We start from the raw sequence: 19,950 nt of genomic DNA, 5'->3' as shown, positions 1-19,950 counted from the left end.
GGTTCGATTTTTTCGTTTAAATTAGGTATTATAAGCTAAAAATATGTTTGATATAATTTTTTTCCCAACAAGTTGAAAATTTTATTTTTAGTCTATGTAATGTTGGGTCCAATTTGGTTTTTTGTATTCACCATATTTTTTATTTTATTTTTTAAAGGAATCAAACAAACATCCGAAAGTAAAAGAGAATAAGTGGAAATTAGTTGAGTGAAAGTGATTCTCTGACGTACAAACATAACACAATTTAGTAATAAGCCAACAAGAGCAAAGAGATGTGTTACTTCTGCTTTCCAGCTTTTGAAGCAATGATCACTTTCTATGTAAGAACATATGGAAACGATGTCGTGCCCAACCTCACAAGAATGTCGCTTTTTCTTTTTAACTTTGTCGTTGGAACTATATATGTTTTCTAAGATAGAGAATGTTAATGAGTGTGTGTGTATACCTAATACTCGAAAATAAAATTAAAAAAAAAAAGAAGAAAGAAGAAAGAAGAAACTGAACTTTGTTTTATATGCTAAAACAACTCTCTCATTACAAGAATAACAAAATAGAAAATGTATGCACAACAATTAAATTACCAAAACCCACTTTTTTTTTTACTTAACAACAAAAGTGAACAGAGAAGAGTATGATACGATCTAAAATGGTCTTGGAAACAATTTTGACTTGATGAAGACGCATAGATAACGATGCACAAGTGGAAGACGAGCGACATTGGAGAAGATGAAGTGATGATGTGGTTCGTTGTTATAGATGTATCCTTTCTGATTTCCACGCGACGATCCTTATTTGGTTCACTTCTTCTCCTCTTTGACTTTGACCCTTCCTTTATTTCATTTTTTAAAAGAAAACCTATCAAGAAGAAATTGAGATATTTTGTTTAGGGGGAGTACTTACTAAAACGGATGATATTGGAGTATGTTAAAGACTATAGGAGCGTTGGACTTACTTGAATAATGGGGAAATTTTGTTGAATTTGAAGAGCCTAGTAATGTGTGGGAGGTGGGGGAGAAGCGTAGATGTAGACCGGAGGTGGAGGAGATTTTACTGGTGGTGGTGGAGAGCTGTAGATGTATGGTGGTGGTGGGGATTTAACCGGAGGTGGTGGTGAAGAGTAATGGTATGGTGGAGGAGGAGACTTGACTGGAGGTGGTGGGGAGTTATAATGGTATGGTGGAGGAGGAGACTTGACTGGAGGGGGTGGTGAATGATAGTAGTACGGTGGTGGTGGAGACTTAACCGGAGGGGGTGGTGAATGATAGTAGTATGGTGGTGGCGGCGACTTAACCGGAGGGGGTGGTGAGTGATAATAGTATGGGGGAGGAGGAGACTTCACTGGAGGGGGCGGTGAATGATAGTAGTATGGTGGTGGCGGCGACTTAACCGGAGGGGGTGGTGAGTGATAATAGTATGGGGGAGGAGGAGACTTCACTGGAGGGGGCGGTGAATGATAGTAGTATGGTGGTGGTGGAGATTTAACCGGAGGAGGTGGTGAATGATAGTAGTATGGTGGTGGCGGCGACTTAACCGGAGGGGGTGGTGAGTGATAATAGTATGGGGGAGGAGGAGACTTCACTGGAGGGGGCGGTGAATGATAGTAGTATGGTGGTGGCGGAGACTTAACCGGAGGGGGTGGTGAGTGATAATAGTATGGGGGAGGAGGAGACTTCACTGGAGGGGGCGGTGAATGATAGTAGTATGGTGGTGGTGGAGACTTAACCGGAGGGGGTGGTGAGTGATAATAGTATGGGGGAGGAGGAGACTTCACTGGAGGGGGCGGTGAATGATAGTAGTATGGTGGTGGCGGAGACTTAACCGGAGGGGGTGGTGAGTGATAATAGTATGGGGGAGGAGGAGACTTCACTGGAGGGGGCGGTGAATGATAGTAGTATGGTGGTGGTGGAGACTTAACCGGAGGGGGTGGTGAGTGATAATAGTATGGGGGAGGAGGAGACTTCACTGGAGGGGGCGGTGAATGATAGTAGTATGGTGGTGGTGGAGACTTAACCGGAGGGGGTGGTGAATGATAGTAGTATGGTGTTGGAGTGTGAGTTGGCGGTGGTGGAGACTTGTAGACATAGGTTGGAGTAGGAGGAGGTGGCGACTTGTAGACATAAGTAGGGGTTGGTGGTGGTGGGGACTTGTAGACATATGTCGGAGTCGGTGGTGGTGGTGACTTGTAGACGTATGTTGGAGTCGGCGGTGGTGGTGACTTGTAGACATAAGTTGGAGTTGGTGGTGGAGGAGACTTATAGACATATGTCGGGGTTGGAGGAGGCGGGGACTTGTAGACGTAAGTCGGAGTTGGCGGTGGTGGTGATTTGTAGACATAGGTCGGAGTTGGTGGTGGAGGAGACTTGTAGACATAAGTAGGGGTTGGAGGAGGCGGGGACTTGTAGACATAGGCCGGGGTCGGTGGTGGAGGAGACTTGTAGACATATGTTGGGGTTGGAGGAGGCGGAGACTTGTAGACATAGGTCGGAGTTGGTGGTGGAGGAGACTTGTAGACATATGTTGGGGTTGGAGGTGGCGGTGACTTGTAAACGTAAGTCGGAGTTGGCGGTGGTGGAGATTTGTAGACATAGGTTGGGGTTGGAGGAGGCGGAGACTTGTAGACATAGGTCGGGGTTGGTGGTGGAGGAGACTTGTAGATATATGTTGGGGTTGGAGGAGGCGGAGACTTGTAGACATAGGTCGGGGTTGGTGGTGGAGGAGACTTGTAGACATATGTTGGGGTTGGAGGTGGCGGTGACTTGTAAACGTAAGTCGGAGTAGGCGGTGGTGGAGATTTGTAGACATAGGTTGGGGTTGGAAGAGGCGGAGACTTGTAAACATATGTCGGGGTTGGCGGTGGAGGAGACTTGTAGACATATGTTGGGGTTGGAGGAGGCGGAGACTTATAGACATAGGTCGGGGTTGGTGGTGGAGGAGACTTGTAGACATATGTTGGGGTTGGAGGTGGCGGTGACTTGTAAATGTAAGTAGGAGTTGGCGGTGGTGGAGATTTGTAGACATAGGTTGGTGGTGGTGGGGACTTGTAGTAGTAAGGAGGATGGTAAGGTGCCGGTTTGTGACATTCTCCGTAAGGTTTCTTTGGTGCATAAGCAAAGGACTTAGCATAAAGAACAACCTCGTCCTTTGTCTTCGATTTCACGTGAAGTTTAGCACCCTTGTTACCCCAGTGGTAATCTGTGGGAATGTTACATGGTGAGCCCTTAGGCGGTGCGTGAAGCTTGGCCGTGCACACATCACCTCCGTATTTACGGTAGTTGTATCCCTTAACGGTGATTGCGTATTTACCATTGTTCTTGGTCTTTCCGTATGCCTTAACCGTCTTGTCACCGGCCTTACAAGTCACTTCCACAACAGCACCTAAAATGACAAAAAACAAATTATGTTAAAATCTAAAATATTATTTCATGTCCTTATAGTTGGTATCCACAAAATAGATTTTGCTTGTTCGATCTCTTTGGATTGTTTAAGTCAATAACAGATTCTTGTCTTTTTCTTGACTTAATATCGTTTTCTTTTCTCCACTAATTAAATAATATATACTACATGCAACCACCACTTTACAATACAATGCTACAAGCATATAATTTATCCTAGAATTAATCATCAAATATAGCATATCTTATCTAGTCAACTAAGGAATCTGCTAAGATTAAAATTCATTATTGAACACATGGAACGCAGAATTACCTTGGAGATGCTTCTTATCATGAGACTTTTTGGGGTGAGTCCAGTCATAACATCTGTAACAATACACTTTACCAACAACTTTGAAGACAAGTGGATGTGGGTGTGGGTGTGGGTGAGGATGAGGGTATGACACCGGAGGAGGTGGTGATGAGTAGTAGTACGGTGGTGTGTATGACTTTGGCGGTGGTGGTGGTGATGAGTATACATATGGTGGAGGGGGGGATTTAACCGGAGGGGGTGGTGAATGATAGTAGTATGGTGGTGGTGGAGACTTAACCGGAGGGGGTGGTGAGTGATAATAGTATGGAGGAGGGGGAGATTTCACTGGAGGGGGAGGAGAGTGATAGTAGTATGGGAGAGGAGGAGACTTAACTGGAGGGGGCGGTGAATGATAGTAGTATGGTGGTGGCGGAGACTTAACCGGAGGGGGTGGTGAGTGATAATAGTATGGAGGAGGAAGAGGATTGACTGGAGGGGGCGGTGAATGATAGTAGTATGGTGGTGGCGGAGACTTAACCGGAGGGGGTGGTGAGTGATAATAGTATGGGGGAGGAGGAGACTTCACTGGAGGGGGCGGTGAATGATAGTAGTATGGTGGTGACGGAGACTTAACCGGAGGGGGTGGTGAGTGATAATAGTATGGGGGAGGAGGAGACTTCACTGGAGGGGGCGGTGAATGATAGTAGTATGGTGGTGGTGGAGACTTAACGGGAGGGGGTGGTGAATGATAGTAGTATGGTGGTGGCGGCGACTTAACCGGAGGGGGTGGTGAGTGATAATAGTATGGTGGTGGTGGAGACTTAACTGGCGGCGGCGGTGAATTATAGTAATAAGGAGGAGGAGATTTGATCGGTGGGGGAGGAGATTTGTATTCATAAGGAGGTGGCGGAGACTTAACCGGGGGCGGAGGAGATTTATACTCGTAAGGTGGCGGAGGAGAGCTATAGTAGTAAGGTTCGGTAGCCATAGCCGAGCCAACGAGTAACGCCAACATGGCGACTACCCATTGAGCCTTGGCATGGCTCCATGCCGGAGTCGCCATTCTTCACCTGATAATTTTCAGTCTTGGTTAAGACTATCTTTGTTTTCTCCAATATTATTTAAGAAGAAAAAATTAGAGAAAAATGTTTTTGTTTTTGAGGAAGATGAAGAAGAAGTGATTGATTGTGTTTCTGCATGGAAATGAGTTGTTTTTATAGTGAAAAAAGTAGTCGTTGGAGGTGGGCTTTGTTCATAAGGGACCAATTCAATATCTTCGTTATTTTTTAATTTCTTTCTTCTAGGTTTTGTTATTTAAATTTCGTTATTAGCTGGCAATTATTGGTTTTGTTAGTTTTATAATAAACAAGCTAATAGATCAGGAAATTTCCATTGTCTGAGAAAACTAATCTCCAACCACCGGATTGAAATAAAGCCAAACTAATTCTAATTGATATAATTAATTATACATAGATATGTCAATCAGACCATTTTTAAAAAATAGATGCTATACTATTGGATGCTAGTTAAGCTATGTTAATCACAATGACATCTACCACAATCATTTTCGGTGATATAATTTCTTTTTTATATTTACCGACATTCCGTAAATGTTAAAATCGTGTATATGACACACTCGTATACGTATACAGTCAAAAGAAAGCTATAAAATAATTCAAAGTAAATGATTACACGCAAAAAGATATTTAAACTTGTGTCATGGGTGCTCAAAGTTTTGGGGGAAGAGGACCACAATTTTTCCGATCATGCATATAACAATGTGGTGCCAGAACGTTCCTAATTGTTCATAAGTCATAAATTTAGAAACTACAAATATATAGTACAAAAAACACTTAATGCTTTTGAAAAACCACACATCATATATAGAAAGGTAATTAAAACCGTAACAAGCAAAAAAAAAAGAACAGAAAAGGATGATTATGAGTAAAGTCAAATGTCTAAAAATGTTTGACGACATAAGAAACCTACGCGATCAATGGGAAGACAGCTGTATATTAAGATGAAACCGAGTTATGTAATACAAAGTTTCAATTTAACTAAATCAGATCAAATTTAACACCAACGACTTTGATTTGTGACATAAAAATGGATTGTAATATATGCGAGGTAGCGTCTTGTGAGTCGGTGTATAATACCGCGTCGACTCGCTTCACACTTATCTACTGTATAAGTGCATAACATAACCTAAAATTTAGTTCCGTTTAGAATTTGAGTTGTGTCATATAATTGACCTTTCAAAAAAAAATTCTTCGGTTACTCCTTGTTGATCGTATACTTTTTCATTGTATGTACAAAAGGACATACTAAGTATAGAGTGCATGTGCAATCTCAATTATGAGTAATGTAATCGTGACAAGAGAAAATATAGCATGTGGAGTGAAACTTAGTGTTAGTGGGATTGCAGGCTTTATCGTGGTAGTAAAAACAAGAAGAGAGTAATTTTAACAATTTTAGTCGTATTTTTATGATATATCAAATTATATGACTAGGTTCATGGTATTATCGCACATGAGAAATAAATGTCATGACCGAATCAAAACTTAATTGCAATTCATTATTCAAAACAAAGTCAAATTACTCTTGTTTTTCAGATTTGGAAACGCTCTGCTGTAACACACAAATGGTTATATGTAAAAGACAAGGAAAGCAGAAGTAAAGATATGAACATTGAAGGCGGAAATAATTTCAAAACTGCAAGCATAAATGTAGGTTGAAATTTTTTTTAACGTGCAAAGAAATAATTATTTATGTCGTCAAAAAGTATAATTATTTATACGTTTTCCCAAAGAAGGGTGCAGAAAAATTGTACTTAGGCTACCCACATTATTATAAATTTCTCCTTACAAAAACAAATGCTGGGAGATATTAAACAAAAATGGTTATAGCTAGCTAGACTGGTCAATTAATTTGAGCTTATATATATATACGTATAATGCTTTTATATATGATCCATACATTTGTGGTGGGACTTCTTATAGTCTTTCTTTCAATTTATAACTTTCCGGTCTATATCAGTGTGTTACTACGTTGATGCTTAGCTTATTACTACGTTTTTTCTATCTTCATAATTTTGATATTAATTCTAGAATTTTAACTATCGATTATTAAAGTTAAAGAGTGGTTAGAGTTTGAAAAGAATTAGCAAGAAAGCACATGGGCGGATAAACCTTTTTCCACACAAAAAGATGTGATACAGATACACCAAGGATTCCTCAAATTTAATCTAGACAAAAATAATATTTTTTTTCACGATAAAGTTGATAAACCCTCTACACTTCGATTGGTCACATGTATCAGTCAATTAATGATCATGTAAATTAGTATATAAGAAAAAGAACTTTATAAGTAATACATAGTAAAAAGTTTCATAAGTACCATAGTCGTCGTTGGTAAGTTCAGCGTCACATCAGAGAAAACTTGATGTTGGAAATTTGATACCATGATAATATTATTAATGATTAATGAATAAATATGTACTTTTAAAAGATTATTTATCAATAAGTTACTCTATAGCTAGGGCCAAACTCTCAAGTGTTGGATTACTCATGGAAAGATGAATATAAATGTAGAAATTTTTCTAAACCCAACATATGTGTCTGTGTATTTCGTAAAATTTACAGAGAATTAGTTGCTCTATAGCTTTTAGTAATATCTACTACCCTATCGTAATTAGGACCAACTAACTAACACTTAAAAATGTTATAGGATTCCCTAGTCGTTAGTCAATGGCGTGCCACGAAAGAACTCTGAAGGGAAGTATATTGAAATAAAGTACCTTTGGTTTTGGTTGTTTATCTAGAATTCGTTTGTAACAACCCTATTTTGCGTATGCCATTTTATTTCTTGATTTATATATGTAGATGTGTTTAAAAACACAAGTTGCAATACTAGCAGTTAATAGTTTCGGTGGTATTCATGCGTGTAATACTACAATCGATTAATTGTGAGGGAACTTTGGCTGGTAGTTACCATGTAGATTGAATCGTTTATTATAGTGTTTGAACGTTTAAATATATATGACACAATTTTAAGTTTACATTGGTTTATGATTATAACTATTGACACGTGCTTATGATTTGCAAAATATATACAGAAGTACATCAAGATTCGATTCAGCCCAATGTTACCGTTTCAAAACCTGATTTTACGTACACGCATGAAGTAGAAAAGACTAAATCAGCATTATGATTTAAAATATTAAATTTGATTGTTTGGCAATTAATGCTTAGCATTTTAATTGTTTTTGTTTTGTAGTAATCTCTCAAAATTAAATGTTAATGTAATTACAAAAAACATTTTATTCTTATATATTGTCAGAAACTATAGACACATTACAGAGATCTGATACAAGTATCGGGATCATGTGCAGGCAAGAAATTACTATGGTGATCGATAAATTATACTTGTAGGTTGAAAGCCATTTTCTTCTAGGATCATCATTTATTCGGGATGGTCGTCACGCTGCTCTGCTCACGCATGGATTAATCTATATGTATATGTGTGTATGTACGTGTGTTAATTTTAACGATATTTATTTTGATATAATAAAACATTTAACTAAGAAAAAAATCGAGAAATTGTCACCAAATCGAACCCCATTACAATCAGAAAATGATATGATAATCTGACTTCGAGAACGAAAGCTACAATCGAAACCCTTCATGGCAAAAGAATTGTTCTTTATTATAATATTTATTTTAAATAACACCACACCATCTTTGTTCAAAAATAAAATAAAAAATAAAAAATAACACCACACCATATGTAAGGTAATATTCTCCTGTCGTAAATGAGAGTACCTAATTCACATAATAACATAGACACTTCCGTGCGAATTCTGAAGCGTTTATGTATTTTCTTTTTATTATTATTCTTGAACACTGAATTTTTTTTGGGTCTATTAAACTAATCAAAATTATAAATTAGTATTAAAAATAAAGATCTTGGAAACTGTCAAATTATACCTATAAAATCAAATTTCAAATTGCCTCGTGTCTTCATCGTCGGCTGACACTTGACAGTATTCTAGCTGCTAGTTGTAAGTAATTTAAAATTAATTATGTCATTGAAACATTGTTATTTAGTAAGAGCGATTGATTTTTTTTTCTTTTCTTTACATACTGATCAAAAAACACATCGCAAACTCCGTATTTTTTACTTCAACGCTAATTGTACCCAAAACTACATGCGTGGACGTACACGTAATAATGTCCAGCGCATAATTGATTATATAATCTTCGCATAAATATGCCACTTGCTAGATTAGATAACTAAATTCAATTCTTACTTACGTACTTAACAATAGCTATTCAACTAACATGCTATATTGACTAGTTGTAAAACTCATCTCATACGATTTAATTATCAAATTGAGCAACAAAGATAACAAGTATACATCTTAAAAGCTTTGACAAAAACAAGAAAAGTATATCTTAAGTTAGATAATTTTCACCGACACTTTCTAGCCTTGAATAATTAAATCAACATCATCACAAAATTTAAACTTGACCGATGTTTACGTATGTAGATGTACGGACCGATATATTAACTATCAACAATATATATATATATATATATATATATATATATTTAATTGTAAGAGCAAAGTATTGGTTTTCCATAGTCACACATTATATCGAGATATATGTTTATATATTATATTGATATTAGTTACACAAGTTTAGTTATTAAATTTTGTTAGTAATAATACTATTTTTGGGTTACATTTTGTAATTTCGGTGTTATTTTGTACATTAAAATATGACAAACACCACAAAATAGTATAACCCCCCCCCCCCCCCCCCCCCCCAGATTTTTCCAAAACATATTTCTACTATACGCTACCACTCACATAGAATAGAATTCCTCTAAAAGTAGTTAACAATACTTTGTTTAGGATACGGCCAAAAATTCATATGAGAGTTAACTTTTGTTTTAAGAGGTAAAAACTTAACATTTAAAAAGAGGAGTCATGTGCCACTAAAGAGAAAATTGGTCCCAAACTTGAGAGAGAGAAAAAAAAATCCTAGAAATTCAGATATTGAGTGAACCACGCAAAAATACGTTTTATATTTTATTTCATTTCTTGTAAAAGAAAGACCAAAATTTTCTGAAATTCCAACCCTTTAAATAATCCACAGCAATTTTTTAAATAACAAAAAAAAAACAATTCAAAGGTATCAACAAATATGAGTCGACAATCAACAAAAAACAAAATGTTGGAATTATTGTGCTCAAACATACTTTGATAGGCACTTCCAGTGTACATTGCTTAATTATAACATCACATGGCCACGTTTTCGGTCAAGGCCTTCGTGCACCGGTTCAACCGGTTACTTCCGTAAGCTGACTTGACTTTTTTGCCAATATCTAAATCCAATTAGCAGCCATCAATTATCAGTTTTTAATTTTCCAGGTTTTAAATACCAAAAATCAGTTTAGCCCTAAATGCTACAAATTTATCAGAGAGGCATAGTAGTGACAAAACTGTATCAAGTAAATGTCATTACCAAAACTGAATAACATGAAACATGATGTTAGTTCACCCAAGAGTCTTTTTCTTTCTTTTCATAGACAGTTTAATGGAAGTTTCCCACTAAGAAGGTAGATGTTATATAATTAGCTCGGTCTTTCGAATGGTAAGTCTATGCATCCTAAAACAAGTCACTCATTTTACTTATGTCGATTTTAACAGTAGGCTCTAAGGGACCCCACGGCGGCGTAATCTTGATAGCAGCCTCCAACAACTAACTTAGCCTCCCTCATATGTCTCATCTTTAGGTCTCTGTTTGTTTAATTTTTTATTCTATGTTTTCTTGCGAATACAGTATATTTAACAACTCTTCATTCTTTTTGTTATTATTCTGATTAATAATATATTGAATGTATGAATCATATAGAAGGTGGCCTTAATTTATTAAGCTGCTCTATCTTGGAATTTGCTCCTAGTAAAGATGCTCTTATAGGTATCGACTCGATGAATATTCTTCTAAAAATAAAAGTATTAGTTGATCAAATTATATATATTAGGTTCAGTTAAGCGACGATGTTTTTGAGATTAACCTTTCTTTTCATAAATATTAACCAAATTTCACTTTTTGGTTTATAAGATTATTAACCAATGGTTGTGGTTAGGCTGTCAAAATTGTCCACGAATGATTCCTTCACTAACCAGGAAAAAAAAAAGCAAACAAAACAAAAGAAAAAAAAAAGATATGAAAGATTTGTCCACTAAAAGGGGCAACCGTATGGGAGGATCCAATTTTGTAAGAATTGTCAACCGTAAGAATTGTCAACCGGTTGTAAGGGGCAACCGTATGGGAGGATTATCATATGTGTGTATGTACGTGTGTTAATTTTAACGATATTTATTTTGATATAATAAAACATTTAACTAAGAAAAAAATCGAGAAATTGTCACCAAATCGAACCCCATTACAATCAGAAAATGATATGATAATCTGACTTCGAGAACGAAAGCTACAATCGAAACCCTTCATGGCAAAAGAATTGTTCTTTATTATAATATTTATTTTAAATAACACCACACCATCTTTGTTCAAAAATAAAATAAAAAATAAAAAATAACACCACACCATATGTAAGGTAATATTCTCCTGTCGTAAATGAGAGTACCTAATTCACATAATAACATAGACACTTCCGTGCGAATTCTGAAGCGTTTATGTATTTTCTTTTTATTATTATTCTTGAACACTGAATTTTTTTTGGGTCTATTAAACTAATCAAAATTATAAATTAGTATTAAAAATAAAGATCTTGGAAACTGTCAAATTATACCTATAAAATCAAATTTCAAATTGCCTCGTGTCTTCATCGTCGGCTGACACTTGACAGTATTCTAGCTGCTAGTTGTAAGTAATTTAAAATTAATTATGTCATTGAAACATTGTTATTTAGTAAGAGCGATTGATTTTTTTTTCTTTTCTTTACATACTGATCAAAAAACACATCGCAAACTCCGTATTTTTTACTTCAACGCTAATTGTACCCAAAACTACATGCGTGGACGTACACGTAATAATGTCCAGCGCATAATTGATTATATAATCTTCGCATAAATATGCCACTTGCTAGATTAGATAACTAAATTCAATTCTTACTTACGTACTTAACAATAGCTATTCAACTAACATGCTATATTGACTAGTTGTAAAACTCATCTCATACGATTTAATTATCAAATTGAGCAACAAAGATAACAAGTATACATCTTAAAAGCTTTGACAAAAACAAGAAAAGTATATCTTAAGTTAGATAATTTTCACCGACACTTTCTAGCCTTGAATAATTAAATCAACATCATCACAAAATTTAAACTTGACCGATGTTTACGTATGTAGATGTACGGACCGATATATTAACTATCAACAATATATATATATATATATATATATATATATATATATATATTTAATTGTAAGAGCAAAGTATTGGTTTTCCATAGTCACACATTATATCGAGATATATGTTTATATATTATATTGATATTAGTTACACAAGTTTAGTTATTAAATTTTGTTAGTAATAATACTATTTTTGGGTTACATTTTGTAATTTCGGTGTTATTTTGTACATTAAAATATGACAAACACCACAAAATAGTATAACCCCCCCCCCCCCCCCCCCCAGATTTTTCCAAAACATATTTCTACTATACGCTACCACTCACATAGAATAGAATTCCTCTAAAAGTAGTTAACAATACTTTGTTTAGGATACGGCCAAAAATTCATATGAGAGTTAACTTTTGTTTTAAGAGGTAAAAACTTAACATTTAAAAAGAGGAGTCATGTGCCACTAAAGAGAAAATTGGTCCCAAACTTGAGAGAGAGAAAAAAAAATCCTAGAAATTCAGATATTGAGTGAACCACGCAAAAATACGTTTTATATTTTATTTCATTTCTTGTAAAAGAAAGACCAAAATTTTCTGAAATTCCAACCCTTTAAATAATCCACAGCAATTTTTTAAATAACAAAAAAAAAACAATTCAAAGGTATCAACAAATATGAGTCGACAATCAACAAAAAACAAAATGTTGGAATTATTGTGCTCAAACATACTTTGATAGGCACTTCCAGTGTACATTGCTTAATTATAACATCACATGGCCACGTTTTCGGTCAAGGCCTTCGTGCACCGGTTCAACCGGTTACTTCCGTAAGCTGACTTGACTTTTTTGCCAATATCTAAATCCAATTAGCAGCCATCAATTATCAGTTTTTAATTTTCCAGGTTTTAAATACCAAAAATCAGTTTAGCCCTAAATGCTACAAATTTATCAGAGAGGCATAGTAGTGACAAAACTGTATCAAGTAAATGTCATTACCAAAACTGAATAACATGAAACATGATGTTAGTTCACCCAAGAGTCTTTTTCTTTCTTTTCATAGACAGTTTAATGGAAGTTTCCCACTAAGAAGGTAGATGTTATATAATTAGCTCGGTCTTTCGAATGGTAAGTCTATGCATCCTAAAACAAGTCACTCATTTTACTTATGTCGATTTTAACAGTAGGCTCTAAGGGACCCCACGGCGGCGTAATCTTGATAGCAGCCTCCAACAACTAACTTAGCCTCCCTCATATGTCTCATCTTTAGGTCTCTGTTTGTTTAATTTTTTATTCTATGTTTTCTTGCGAATACAGTATATTTAACAACTCTTCATTCTTTTTGTTATTATTCTGATTAATAATATATTGAATGTATGAATCATATAGAAGGTGGCCTTAATTTATTAAGCTGCTCTATCTTGGAATTTGCTCCTAGTAAAGATGCTCTTATAGGTATCGACTCGATGAATATTCTTCTAAAAATAAAAGTATTAGTTGATCAAATTATATATATTAGGTTCAGTTAAGCGACGATGTTTTTGAGATTAACCTTTCTTTTCATAAATATTAACCAAATTTCACTTTTTGGTTTATAAGATTATTAACCAATGGTTGTGGTTAGGCTGTCAAAATTGTCCACGAATGATTCCTTCACTAACCAGGAAAAAAAAAAGCAAACAAAACAAAAGAAAAAAAAAAGATATGAAAGATTTGTCCACTAAAAGGGGCAACCGTATGGGAGGATCCAAAGAGAGAAACGAAAACCCAAATAAACGTTACGTTACATATATACTGGTCACTAACCTATAACCTCTAAAGGCTTTAACCTTTCCTACAAATATTTGGTGTTACATACTTACATGAATATGAATTTTAAGTTGATATCTTTAATGTGTTTAACTAGTTACATATGATGATTTAATCAATTCTTTTTGTTAAAGATTTAGTCATATTCGTTTGTTTAGTATGTTTTTAGAAAGGACATTTCATCATATTGCTCTTAAAAAAAAAAAAAAAATATGTAATCATATTGTTGTAAACTAATTTATAATACGTATTGAAAAACAATGGTCCACGAGGTTTATCACATGGTGTTGACAATTTATGTTAAAAAATTTATTTTCTGTCATTGCGTTTTAAGCATAAAGAACTCTTAACGTAAATTTTATAATATTTGAAAATTTAAAACTTTTAAGAGATATAAATATGTTACGTGCAACACATTTTCACATAGTAATGTCCACGTCGCAGTAAAGAGCTAAATAACTCACATTCCATATATACGTAAAGAAGTTACAAACAAAAAAAACACACACACACACACTCTGCTTACGACTTACGAGTCTCATTTTACTTAAGAACTTACCCGTCAACTATTATATACGAATAACAAATGGATCAAAAAAAAATTAGGAAAATGACAGATTAACAGAGCTTGATTAAGGTATTAATATCCAAATAATAAACACAATACAACATCTTACAGTTGTCAGAGATCTAAGGAAAACGTGAAGTTAAAAGATCATTTGTTTCCTGACTCGTATGCTCTTCGTAGTTCGTACCATGTCTTTCTCGTTCACATCAATTTTTTCTTTTATTTTACTTATTTTTGTACACCTTCTTTTTTTTGTTAATGTTTTTAATTTAAGCGACAGACCTGAGCATTATGTATCTAAAATTGTTAACGATCTAACTCTTAAATATTTAGTAAAATAATGTGAATTATGTTTTTAACTATTATCGTACCAAAGTACTGCTGCAAGCGAAATCTAGAGATAAGGACATTGAAAAAGAAATTAAAAAGTCAGTTGGAATTTTTATTTCAGTATTGCATAAGAGAGTACCAATATCTAATTCATGGTGGCTATGCCCGAAAGGGCGTGAAAAAGAGCTTAGAGTCTTTCCTTTCTAGGGCTAAAGTAAAGTTAATTATCTTTATAGACTTTCTAGTGCACTGCTATAGAAGCTTCCTTCTTAATTGATAAAACATTTCCTTAATCCCATTTACATGTGATCTTTATATCATTGGTGCTTGTAGCTGTCTTAATTTTTGAAAATGACTAAGAAAGTAAATTCGATGATATCTTAATTTGTGTGAGCTATTCTCTTCACTTTTTAACCCTTTTTCTCACATGTTTTAATTTACAGGGTAGTTTTTCTTATGATAGCAAGAGATTTTACGTGAAGCACATGACAATTAGTTCTGTGAATGATTTAAGAGCTATATAATTAAATAGATATATCAAAAGCAAAAGGAAGAAGTTACATAGAAAAATTGGTGTTTGGTAGGGGATATTGTGGTAGAACAAAATCCAAATATTAAAAATTCTGAAGTTATGTATGACCTTTACGGATTCACAATTTTTAAAAGGTCATGATCAGTCTGATCCATATATAGGGTTGAAACCTCGTCGCAATTATATCAAATTCGTCAAGCTCGTCCTGTTGACTCATCAGCATTTAGTTGTAACGAGTAGAGCATTTGTCTAATTAGAATTAATATACACCACTTAAACACTAATACCAAAACCAAAATTTTATGAAAGAAGTCAGTTTAACTCATCACAACTATCCTTGGAATAAATTCACTTAGTTTTCTAGCATATATATATGGGTATTAGGTAGTCATTACTAAACTCATAACATACATTAATCGCAAACATTTCCAATAACAAAATAACAACAAAAACTTTTTAAACAACTGTATACGTAAGAAATGCGCTGAGCATACATCAACATTTGGAGTTTCATACTTGGAAATCAGAATCACTTATAATTAGTTAGTTGTCATGAAGTTGAAAATGATTGGTTATTTGTCATGAAGTTGAAAATGATTGGATCAAATAACCAATGACATCTCTTAGTTATTAACTCACTACAAGAAATATGCGTATTTTTAGCACACGAAAACGCTATTATATCGTTTTGATAACGATTTTGTAAACGTTGTCTTTGTCGGTGCTATCTTAGAGAAGACACATACAATAGCGCCATATGCTATTAATTCTCTCTCTATAATAGCGCCATAGTATCGCCATATTAAAAGTATTAGTAGCATTTTTTATTTGCTATATTATAATTAATAGTAGCAAACATTTTGTACTGTGGTTTTGTCAATAGTAGCTACTTATTGTTGCAATAATATATTTTCTGCTAGCACAAAATTTTCTTTACAATTTGATTTAATAAAATATAAAATTATTTTAAAAAGTATATTGAATAAATTATCCAAAACATGCATACCATATATTGGACTAAAACAAGTCATCAAACAAAACCTTATAGCAAGTATTTACTACATATTATATAACATCTAAACAAGTTCTTAAGAGACGTTAAAACCTTGGAACTCCTACTTTCTTCTCCTTTGCCTTCTTGAAGTCCTCCTCAAAGTCTCCAGCTTTAGTACACCGATTCTTACTCAAGACTTGTCTTCTTGTGGTACTCACTCCTGCATTTTCCCAACAAAGAGACTGAACAAGTAAGCATGTCCAAAAGCTCACCTCTTTATAAAGAAGATCTCAAATACTCTTTACCAGGAAAACAATCATCAACATAATCAGAAGATACATAAACAGATTTGGTCATTTGCAAACCTGTGTGTAAACCAAATCATAAGAAATCCAAATAGAGTTAAGAGTTACAAAAGGAGGTTAGAAATTCATACGTTGTAGTCTATGACAGTGAGTTTGATCAACCGATAATCCTCCCAGCTGCTGCACGAAGTCTCATAAGCCAGTTCTAATTGGAAATAGAAACAAGATACCAATAATACAACAAAAACGCAGTGTCATGTCATACAGGCCACACAAAGTTTAACAAGGACCAGTTAAGAATAAATTGAGGAAGAATTTACCAGTTACCAGCTTATGTGTGGTCTTCATCTTAAGACTATAATCAGATTTCAACTCAACCAAATTAGCTTAAGGCAATGAGATAGTGAGTCGTGACATTGAAAAATCGAAAGTAGAAATAAAGACCTGAACTTCGAGCTCCATAAGTGAAAGCTCATTTCTGATGTTAATTATTCCAATTTCACGTGCTTTCTGTAAAAAAAAATCAGTAGTCAACAAACAAAGTCCAGTAACTCGTTAGTATACAATGTGTTCCCAAGAGGACATAACATTTTTTAAACAGAATAAGATATAAAAAGTTGCAAGTGTCTCAAACCATCTAAGGCGATTCACATCAAACAATGGACAGATAGAGGTACCAAGTTAAGCATATGAATATAACAAGAACCTTGCGCTTGAGGAATCGATTATGTTGACTAGCTTCACTCAATTTCTCAACAAGCTTTGATCTTTCTTTATCAATGAGCGGTGATTTCAACTACAAAAAGGATACAACAGCTTCTTTATTATCTGAGAATATATACGCTTAAAATTAACAAGTGAAGAAGAAAAAGCTTAACCTCGTTAAAGAGATTCGTCGAGCAAAAATTTTGTACCTTGAAAAACCAAATCAGTTCTGGGTACGTACACAGCCTTGAACGTTCACAAAATCAAGAACTGGAACTTGTTTTCAACCTTTAAATTCAGTAATTTCTCAAATTAAGCAAATTATTACTAATCTTTGATTTAATTACACAATTATAGAAGAAAGAGGAAGACTTACTAAGAAACAAAAAAAGCAGAGATACGTAGATCTAGGGTTTTCAGGAGTTGCATATACGGCGGCGAGTTGCTGATTGTGCAGATCTTCATCGATCTCCTGACTGTTTAAACATCAAAAGCAATATCGAGCTGTTGAAAGACGGTATCGCCGTACATACAGTAATTAACAGATAAATTACAGTGAGAATTTAAAATTTTAAAAATAATAAAATATAATTAGGTCAATATTTGCAAGTTTCGCAAAAAAAGTAGCCTCTAGATATATATAATATATTTCCTTTTTAGAAGCAAAGCATGTACCGTATGTTCATTTGAAATTTGCCAATAGCAAACATATATGGGCAAAAGAGAAAGAAAAAAATTGATTGAACTTATGGAAACTCTAACAATAGATGACTGTGTTAAATGTCTGAATCTAAAATTGGATTAGTTTTCAGACCACTTATACATTTAACATTTTTCATTGTAAAAGACTTCATAAAAAGTGAAAACAACATTTTACAAAAAAAATAAAAAGATGTTAAATCTATGAAATAATGTGAAAAACAATTTGAACTTATTGAATCTCTAACGAACAAATGACTAAATTTAAATGATCGGATCAAAAATTTGGTTAGTTTTCACATCGCTTATTAATTTAGCATTTTAAAATTTTAAAACTCTTTAATTTAAAATCCATATTAAATAAATAAAGAATGATATTTTAAAAATTAAAAACTTGCATGCTATTAATCTACAAAACAATTTGAACTTATGGAATCTCTAACAAATAACTGACTAAGTCAAATGACTCGATCCAAAGTCAGTTTAGTTCTTTTACATTGTCTTATAAGTTTAGTATACAAATTTTCATTCTTACAAATATTAGAAAAAGGTGAAAATAAAATTGAATGAAACTTAAAAAAAAAAAATAAAATAAATCTATAAATTTTGAATTGAACAAAAAAAAAAGAAGGGATTAGAATTAACCTGGTCCATAGGACGCATTATCTTCATGGGCCTGATGGACTAGAAATCAATATCTGTTTCTGTTGGGGTTTTTGTAAAGACTCCAAAGGGGTTTGATGACTTTGCGGTGGCTTCATGACATAGCGGTGGTAAACACAAACCAGCGGTGATGGAACAGAGTTAGGTGGCCCTGGTACAGACTATATCTCGACATTGACTGATGGATCAAAGTCAGAATGGCGACGAATTCACAATGGCTGAAGCTTCGTCGAGGAAGATCGGATGCGAACTAGGTTTTTGGGTTCTCCTGCGAGAGAAAAATTTGGTTTTTTTATTATTATTATGACTCGTACACAAACCCAGCCGCTTCGACGAATCGCCGGAGAAGAGATCATACATAGATCTTTGGAGCCCAGATGATCTGTTACATGCGAACGAAGAATCAACAAATCATCTTCCATCACGCTTCGTCTCTCTAGTGATCTGGTTTTGATGAATAGCAACGACATCACTACAAATCAAGCGTCGAACAACTTGGAACCAAGAGATTAGCTAGGGCAAATCCAACAACTGATCAGAAGAAATCAAAGATAAAAATCGAAAAAGAAATCAAAGAAATCGAAGCATGAAATTGCATCTTTGTCACACTCTCTATATATAACTCCTGCTCTCTCTTTAAACTCTCTTTCTCTGGGATTATGAAACTAAACGATTAATTGGACTATATTTTATAAACTATATAATGGTTGCGACTCAAGTTTCCTTTTTCTACACTTAGGAAAATCCGGAGCAAAATCGAACCCTAGGTTCGGTCATAAACAAACGGTCGGAAGATGGTTCGGGTATAAAGGCCATGAAAAGGAGCATAATTGATCTTTTTTTTTTTAAATTAGTTCCGTTTAGAATTTGAGTTGTGTCATATAATTGACCTTTCAAAAAAAAATTCTTCGGTTACTCCTTGTTGATCGTATACTATTTCATTGTACGTACAGAAGGACATATTTAAGTATAGAGTGCATGTGCAATCTCAATTATGAGTAATGTAATCGTGACAAAATAAAATATAGCACGTTGAGTAAAACTTACTGTTAGTGGGATTGCAGGCCGCTTAATTATCGTGGTAGTAATAACATGAACAGAGTAATTTTAACCTTTTTACTCGTATTTTTATGATACATCAAATTATATGACTAGGTTCATGGTATTATGGCACATGAGAAATCAATGTCATGACCTAATCAAAACTTAAATGCAATTCATAATTCGAAACAAAGTCAAGTTATTATTGTTTTTCAGATTTGGAAACTCTCTGCTGTAACACACAAATG

General features: G+C 34.4%; 1 protein-coding gene and 1 long non-coding RNA gene across 5 annotated transcripts; both read right to left on the bottom strand.

The window, feature by feature from the left end:
- Positions 1 to 491: 491 nt before the first annotated feature.
- On the bottom strand, positions 492 to 4,921 carry LOC104699420 (uncharacterized). Its single transcript, XM_087454852.1, has 3 exons — positions 3,706 to 4,921; positions 953 to 3,375; positions 492 to 855 (listed from the first exon to the last, which is right to left on the bottom strand). The coding sequence occupies exons 1-2, from the start codon at positions 4,745 to 4,747 to the stop codon at positions 989 to 991; spliced, it is 3,429 nt and encodes a 1,142-aa protein (XP_087310978.1). The 5' UTR covers positions 4,748 to 4,921; the 3' UTR covers positions 492 to 855; positions 953 to 988.
- Positions 4,922 to 16,218: 11,297 nt separating this feature from the next.
- On the bottom strand, positions 16,219 to 19,438 carry LOC104793248 (uncharacterized). Of its 4 annotated transcripts, XR_015559990.1 has the most exons (8): positions 18,644 to 19,438; positions 17,676 to 17,775; positions 17,509 to 17,587; positions 17,301 to 17,390; positions 17,039 to 17,104; positions 16,915 to 16,949; positions 16,726 to 16,799; positions 16,219 to 16,654 (listed from the first exon to the last, which is right to left on the bottom strand). It is a non-coding gene; the product is annotated as an uncharacterized LOC104793248 (long non-coding RNA). The 4 variants fall into 4 exon arrangements; XR_015559988.1 differs by lacking the exon at positions 18,644 to 19,438 and having other exon boundaries at positions 17,473 to 17,587; positions 17,676 to 17,913; XR_015559991.1 differs by lacking the exon at positions 18,644 to 19,438 and having other exon boundaries at positions 16,219 to 16,509; positions 17,676 to 17,856.
- Between the last annotated feature and the right edge of the window lie 512 nt (positions 19,439 to 19,950).

The sequence above is a fragment of the Camelina sativa genome, chromosome 6, assembly GCF_030686135.1.
Source record: "Camelina sativa cultivar CO46 ecotype springtype chromosome 6, ASM3068613v1".
NCBI classification, from domain to species: Eukaryota; Viridiplantae; Streptophyta; class Magnoliopsida; order Brassicales; family Brassicaceae; genus Camelina; species Camelina sativa.
This window is presented reverse-complemented; position numbering and strand designations above follow the sequence as displayed.

Bases quoted from the DNA above. Each gene is read 5' to 3' on its own strand.
- LOC104699420 (XM_087454852.1), bottom strand. From the start codon at position 4,747: ATGGCGACTCCGGCATGGAGCCATGCCAAGGCTCAATGGGTAGTCGCC. The intron at 3,376-3,705 runs GTAATTCTGCGT...TTGTCATTTTAG, and splicing joins TGATAAGAAGCATCTCCAAG to GTGCTGTTGTGGAAGTGACT.